General features: G+C 37.1%; 1 protein-coding gene across 1 annotated transcript; it reads left to right on the top strand.

Moving 5' to 3' along the window:
• Window positions 1-4,065: 4,065 nt before the first annotated feature.
• On the top strand, window positions 4,066-7,995 carry LOC147864040 (importin subunit alpha-1-like). The gene is made up of 10 exons (XM_087319657.1): window positions 4,066-4,359; window positions 4,860-4,956; window positions 5,055-5,146; window positions 5,294-5,425; window positions 5,585-5,770; window positions 5,881-6,044; window positions 6,133-6,211; window positions 6,292-6,420; window positions 6,511-6,638; window positions 6,745-7,995. The coding sequence occupies exons 1-10, from the start codon at window positions 4,144-4,146 to the stop codon at window positions 7,109-7,111; spliced, it is 1,590 nt and encodes a 529-aa protein (XP_087175783.1). The 5' UTR covers window positions 4,066-4,143; the 3' UTR covers window positions 7,112-7,995.
• The last annotated feature ends 229 nt before the right edge of the window (window positions 7,996-8,224 follow it).

The raw sequence follows: 8,224 nt of genomic DNA, 5'->3' as shown, positions 1-8,224 counted from the left end.
AAAAAGTAAAGTTGTGATTAAATCTACTTTAAATGAGATTTTTTTTCATCATGGTCTAGTTTGCATCATTGGCAAATATATTATTTGCATCAATCTACCTTCATCTTTCTATCTCCCATATATTTTTATAGCATTATATTTGGTATTCACGAACCATGTTTGACAATGCACACTAAGTCCCAACTTTATAGCCACATCCAACCAATAGTTTCCTTACCATAAGACTTTATAAAACCCCATATCATGTTTACATACAAAGCATGTCATTGCTAATTAGATGTGCAATTGAGCAAGTTTGCAACTAATATTCTCCCCATTAGAGACTATTCTTAACGTAAGCATACAAGGATTTATAAGATAGATAGACAGATAAGAAAAAAAGAGAGAAAGAAGGGCGTCGATCCACCCAACCACCCTCGAGTGAAAGGCTCAAGACAAACTAGAGCCTTGATCGGTGTCCCATACCACCGCCATGGCAGCAAATGGTACTTGGTATTGGTGCGCGCTTGCCACAAGAGTCTGTTTACCACAAGATCATACTCTCAATGTAGTCGAATAATGTGTATAATTAGGGTAGCTAGGTATCATATTTATAGTCAGACCTAAGGCCCCCAAGTAAGTTCACACTTGTCCCATATGGTTGTCTCAATTCCTAGGATTAAAAGTTACCCCCCCTCCTTTACACTCTCAATTAACCCTCACACTTTATGCTCATGTGTAGAATACTATGATACAACTTACCACGAGATAAGTTATGGTTGTGCCCATAACACTCCCTAAGAAAATAATCATACATCCTGATGGAATGATGCTCTTTCTTATTTGTGATATTTGTCTACATTGCAATACAAGAAATGAAGTGAGTGTCAACTTCATATCTTTTGGTGACATGATATAGTTGATCATTGCCATTTGAACATAACTTTGAGAGGAATTTTACGCCAACCAAAGGATTATACATATATTGACATTCCATTAATTCATGATTAAAAATCCGGTCAACATGTTGCCCGTGGATAGTTTTTATTACATGATGCATAATGACCACTTCTTTTTTCATGAATGACACATGTTTGATAACTACTATTTGAATGATGTTCGATTACAACCACATTGATCTCTATCATATCCTTGGCTTATACGTAGTTAATCAATGCAAATATAAATGTTTCTTACAAGACAATTTAAAATTTATACCTTCAAATGGACAAATCTAACTCATAAATGCCATGTTTCAACACGAGAGAGCTTACAATTTCAATAACATGTTTTAACAAAACGTCTTGACATGATCTATTTTGATTCACTAACATATTTATAAAATGGAATACAATGCAATTGAACGAGGTATTCAATGCCCTGCTACCAATGGATTATATTGAAAACATGTAATTGGTACATGATTAAATATTATGAGGATCCATAGAGAGGATTAAAATTACAATTTCTGCCTAATGATAGTGTATTTACACATTGCTGAAAGCATGTTGTAGCGTACATTAGGCATGGAAATAACATGTAAGTGAGTTGAAGTACAAACCACAAAACATATGGAGCATGTGAGAAGGAGGCGATGAAATGGAGATTGATCGAGAGAGATTTCCAAATAATCTAAGCGGTATAATAGTAAATAAACAATACATTGGGTGGACTAATACACGATGTGAATGGTGTCATTACATCCACAATTTTATCTATAGGCAGAACCTATTAGCATTATATATGTTATGTTCATAGTTGAAAAGAAACATTCATTATTTTACTTCATAATAAGTACACCACTAAGTTGTCTAGAAAATTCCATCCAAGTTCGAAAAGAATACATGGTCATATTAAATTTTCACATATTTAAGTACAAATCCTTTTCAATAATTGAAACTACTACATTTAAGCCAATGATATTTTGGAATAGTTGAATGTACAATGAAGTGAAAATATTCATATTGGCAAGAATGCCACAAATTCTTTTTTGTTTGCCAAACATTGCTCTTTCCGTATGACATACGAAAACATTGGCATCAAATGCTCGGCCCTTGACTAACTAGGAGCAAAATAAATAAATAATGCAACACAATAATTCAAATTTGGTCCCATGATAAAATTATTCATGGCATGGTCCTTAAAAGAACAACTCATTGTTTATGTGTTACTTAATTGATGCTAGATTATTGATAGTGCTTTGCTAATGGTTAGTGGCATATTGCTCAACCAAAGACACACATATCTTGATTACTACATAATTAAAGTATAAATTTTACTCACCCCATTGGTTGATTCGTTAATGTCATATTGCTTTGACATGGATTAATTAGACATGGCTAGACTAATCCTTCGACATTTTTGTATGTCGCACAAAAGAGGGGATATGTTGGCAAAATATAAAAAATATGCAACATTCTCACAAACATGAGGATAAATAATGCCATTATGATGCATTTCCATGAATTGAAAACATACCAAGTCCAATGTCATAAACACACAAATTGTAGCATTTGCCATTGCAATGATATACAAATAGTGGAAATGTAGAATTCAACAGTGTAGTTACGTGAATCTAAAATCAATAATTTGTAGGGACACATGAAGCATCTATATATGATTTGTAAAGGGAATGCTTTAACGTTATGTTTCTACGAGTTATGTCTTGTTCATCCTCTTCTTCCAATGTCCTTTCATTTTGAAAAATACCTCCCTTGTCATGATCTTTATGATAGCACTCTTCATTTTTGAATATAATGATGTTTAGGTCAAATGTTTTGAGTGGGTCATGATTACTTGAGGTACCTTTTGTATGCTTCGAGAACAACTTAATGGATTAACATGCACTTGGGATTACAAAGGGTCAAATACATCTAATGCACATTTATTCTGAAACACATTAGGAGCATCTAGAGATTACACGCGTTATCAGTTGCCATTTATAACATTTTTCTAAAGTCATGAGAATGCAATTGGTGGTATGTCTTGGTGGTTCAATGTTGATTAGGTGACCTATAAGTTTGTGAGTAAACGTTTGATGCTCAAGGGAAGGACACATGTTGGACATTTTTTGCTTTAAATAACTTGGTAAATGTGAGCCCACATGTTACAATACCAGCAGGATGAATTGCTTCACAATGTTATGGGAAGACTTTGTTTGCTTTGTTAGTAACTTGGGTTCCTTCACATGCACAGAACAAATAAAATAATACACGAAAATACCACGAATTATATCAAATTGGTGAGAATGGTCTACATATTTGTTCAAGATCTTGGTTTGTTAGATAATTTATTCTCCAATTGAAAAAGCTATGATTGATGTATTTTCTCACAACAACATGTTTATGTATTCAAACATCTCCAATGTGAAACTCGGAACGTCAGTTTATCGATTCTTGGATGCTAGAGAAATGGGCATGCTCACGTTCGACAATAGAGAAGAATACATTTTTTTGTAATGACTCTCCCACCGAATGCATGCCGAGAGGCAATGATAACACATGCCTCAGGATGTGCGGAAGACCATGTATGCTGGCGATAAAAGAGATATTTATGTGTATGTGCACGCGCGCGCGCGCACACACACACACACACACACACCACATTCCTAAGTGCTTATTCAATGTCCCGAACAAGAGTGTTGAGAGAAATTTCTTGCCTTTAGGTGTATCCATAACCTTCGATGATAAAACTAGAGGGGGTGGGCGGGGGGGGCTCAGATAGCAATGTCTCGAATAAGGGGTCAAGCATTTGCATCGGAAAGCTTAAGGATGTGGTGATCCTCAAGAGGAATAGGCGCATTCTCGATCATTTGCATGTGAAATGAGCGACTCATGGGCGGGCACACTCGGTTCTTCGTACCCTCTCTCTCTCTCTCTCTCTCTATGTGTGTGTGTGTCCCCCCCCCCCCAAACACAAAAGAGTGGCCATAGAAGGAACAGAGCCATGGTGCCCAAAGAGCCTCTTCATGGAAATTAAATAAGCAGATAAGCAAAATTTAATTTTAGATAGATAAATAAACAAATAGATAAATAAATAGAAAATAGTGGCCAGGCTGTGCAAGGCTAAATAAAGTCTCTCTCTCTCTCTCTCTCTCTTTCTCTCTGCGTGTCTGTCTCTGTGTTTTCTCTCCTCCTCTGCGCGTCTCCGCCTGTGTCTGCAGCCATGTCTCTGCGCCCTAGTGCCCGCACTGAGGTCCGTAAGAAGGCGTACAAGGTCTCTGTTGATGCTGATGAAGCTCGTCGCAAACGTGAGGATAACTTGGTCGAGATCCGAAAGAGCAAGCGCGAAGAGAATCTGTTGAAGAAGCGCAAAGAAGGCATGACTGCTCAACAGATGGCTAGCATCACTTCTGTTCAGTCCAATTCCGTGGAGAAGAAGGTATGTGAGAATCTATACACATGTAGATACAAACTCTCTGCTTTTCCTTTCGGATTTTTTTCGCGTAATTCTTGTTTTGGTTCTATTGTCTTCTTTTTTCTCTTTTAGGATATGTGTGTATCCTTCTTCTTCCGTGTGTTTGAAAGAACCATGGACATGGATTAATTAAGCGTGCGTGACAGATCTATCTGATGTGAAATCTGGTCTGAAAATCGTAAAAACTTTAGATTGATTTAGTATTTCTCATTGGATCTATTGGTTTATGGTGTACCTTGGTTTCTGCATTTGGATCTGATATTATTTTGATTCCATGTCATGTATTCTGCCCTTAATTTGCTATATTTTTTTTCAATCATGGATTTTAAACATGGATTTTTGCTGAAATCATTGATTTGGCATGTAAGTGCAGGTTGCTTTAAATAATGGATTTTGCATGTGCTTTTCTTGTTTTCTCTTTTGTTTCTATGATTTATATGCACAAATTGATTTTATTTGAGCAGCTGGAAAGCTTACCTGCAATGATAACTGGTGTATGGTCTGAAGATCCAAATACACAGCTCGAGGCAACTCATCAGTTTCGGAAACTCTTATCCATTGGTAGGAAAAAAATCTCATAGCTTTGTGAATCCTATATTTTCCCCATTGGTCTTGTTATTGTTTAGCGTAGATCTCACTTTCCTGCTCACCAAATTCAGAACGCAATCCTCCAATTCAAGAAGTGATCAATACTGGTGTTGTTCCTCGTTTTGTCGAGTTCCTATTGCGGAATGATTTCCCTCAGCTTCAGGTATTCATTAATATTGAGTAGTTGGGGATGCTTGTAATGATATGAAATACGAATAACGGTAAATGAAATATTTTTCTACCCTTGAATAATAGTGAAATCAATTGTTTTCCAAGGTCTAATTGTGAATGATGGTGAAAATGAATCCAGTTTGAGGCAGCCTGGGCATTGACAAACATTGCATCAGGCACTTCGGATCACACTCGCGTGGTGATTGATCATGGCGCTGTTCCCATTTTTGTGCAGCTTTTGAGTTCTCCTGGAGATGATGTTAGGGAACAGGTAATCTCTTGGATAACTTTGCAGATTAATTTTAAGCATGTAGCTACTTTGTATATGGACAGAGTTTATCTGGATACAATTTGTGGTAATCTTATATTAGTCATTTTGGATGCAATCTGACTTATATTGATTTATATGAACTGCCTCCTGTTTTTATAGGCTGTTTGGGCACTTGGAAATGTTGCTGGGGATTCACCAAAGTGCCGAGATCTGGTGCTTAGCCATGGTGCTATGATGCCTCTACTGGCCCAGCTTAATGAAAATGCGAAGCTTTCGATGCTTAGAAATGCGACTTGGACACTTTCCAACTTCTGTAGAGGAAAGCCTCCTCCAGCATTTGAACAGGTATATTTTTGAAGTGCTCTTTTTAAAATTTAAAACGTACTTCATCTGAAAAGGATGTGAAAAACTGTTATCGTGTGAATGATCCTTCTATTTTTCATGTATTTATGCAGACCAGAGCTGCACTTCCTGCACTCGAACGTCTTATTCATTCTTCTGATGAAGATGTTTTGATTGATGCGTGCTGGGCACTATCATATCTTTCTGATGGCACGAATGACAAAATACAATCTGTTATTGAAGCGGGAGTCTGTCCAAGGCTTGTTGAGCTTCTACTGTAAATATCAGTGTCAAACCTTTATTATCTACTAACCATAATTGTTGTTAGAATTTTTGACTAATACAATGTTTGTGTGCTGTTTTAGACACCCTTCTCCATCTGTTCTTATTCCTGCTCTACGTACTGTGGGTAATATAGTCACAGGAGACGATGTTCAAACACAGGTATCATCATTTTGTCATTGTTCATGCAATTGATATTTTTTGAACATGCTTATCAAGTGGATTTAAAAACTCATGTACAGTATATCATCAACCACAATGTTCTACCATGCCTTCTGAATCTTCTTACACGCCCATACAAAAAAAGCATCAAGAAGGAAGCTTGCTGGACCATATCAAACATAACTGCAGGAAATAAGGAACAAATTCAGGCGAGGATTTATCTGATGTAGTTTTTGTTTTGGGAGTATCTCTTAAAAGACTTTTCTAAACTCTCATTACCTTCATGTAACATGATGCAGGCTGTTATTGATGCAAACATAATTCCTCCCCTTGTAGCATTGCTGAGCAATGCGGAGTTTGAAATTAAAAAAGAATCGGCATGGGCCATTTCAAATGCAACATCTGGTGGAACAAATGAACAGATAAAGTACCATCATTTCCTCCTATTATATAGGCAACCGTCAATTACAATCCCAACCTAGTATGATGCTGTCATATAAGATTATTTACTAATTTATGTTGTTGCTTTGTAGATACCTTGTGAGCCAAGGCTGCATCAAACCTTTATGCGATCTTTTAACATGCTCTGATCCTCGAATCATAACAGTTTGCTTGGAGGGTCTAGAAAACATTTTAAGAGTTGGCGAAGCTGAAAAGAATGCGGGAAATACTGGTGTCACTAATTTGTATGCACAGTACATAGATGAAGCTGATGGCCTTGAAAAGATAGAAAATCTGCAAGTCCATGACAACTCGGATATCTATGAGAAGGCAGTGAAGCTACTTGAAACTTATTGGTTGGAAGAGGAAGACCAAACTGCCACTACTATATCAGAACAATCTGCATTCAACTTCGCTGCAAATCAATCAGTTCCAACGGGTGGCTTCAATTTCTCTTAACTGGAAGAGGAAAATCAAGCAAAAAATTCCAATGGTTAAATGACTTAAGACACTGTAACAACTCTATCCTATGGTGTCGGAGTCTTGCATTTGCTAACTAAATGTCCTGTTTAGCTGATCTCTCGCATAAGCACACTGCTTTTTGGGCAGTAGTCCCGTAGCCGTACATCTGGAACGATGTGTGGTCTGCATTGTCAGTCTCATGCATATGGTGGGTTTGGTCTCTCAGTTTAATCTGTTCTAACTGTTTCATCAGTGGAATCAGTTTGACTGTTTCGGTCAGGTGTGCATCGGGTTTTAACTGTTCTGGTCAGTTGAGTCAGATTTTTAACTGGTTTGATCAGTTTTAACTGCATGCAGTCTGTATGTCTGCATTGTCGGTTCTCATGCACGATTGGTCAGGTCAGTTGCAAAAAGAGTTGGATAAAGTCTCTATACTCTAATCTCTCACCATTGGTTTGGATAAATCTCCTGACCAAGGTTAAAACTTGACTACTAATCATAGTCAAAATGCAAGGGTCCTCGTGGTCACGATGTCCCAGTCTCTTAATATGTGTGTGTCTGGCTGTCTCCAGACTTCACGTCTTAAGAATGTTTGCTGCTGCTTTATATAGTCTAGCAGTGAATCATTTGAGTCATGCATGTGTCGCTGCATCACGGGTTCTATTCAAATGAACTGAAAAGCCTTATCTATATGGTATTGCAAGTTCTCAATCTCGAAAGTCGCATCATGTGTGTATGATGTTTTCCCCACCTAGTATCTAAAGGTTCAAGTCATGTTTTCTGGTATTATCACTTTCTACTTGTATCCCATGCTATATAGGTGGCAACTTATGTCTTTCTTTATTTCACCCTCGTTTATAAGGTTCTAGGTTATGTGCTCTCATGGATGGACTCTTCGTTTTATTTAAAACTCTTTACATCACCCTTTTATCTAAGCCATTTAGTTTTCTGAAATCCAGAGATGAAGAAAAGTTAAGACAACTGGGATTTTGTTTGGCCTAATAATGATGTTGATCAGTGATAAACACTATTATATTTGGATTTTGAACTTGTTTAATAATGTTATAAGGTATGTATTTTGAGGAAATTATAGTTTGATGAGAGCGCACA

Source organism: Azolla caroliniana, unplaced genomic scaffold (assembly GCF_043228905.1).
Source record: "Azolla caroliniana isolate FFs.n. ecotype wild unplaced genomic scaffold, voAzoCaro1.0.p SCAF_5, whole genome shotgun sequence".
In the NCBI taxonomy this organism is placed as follows: domain Eukaryota; kingdom Viridiplantae; phylum Streptophyta; class Polypodiopsida; order Salviniales; family Salviniaceae; genus Azolla; species Azolla caroliniana.
Note: the sequence above shows the minus strand (reverse complement) of the source record. Positions and strands in the feature narration are given on the sequence as shown.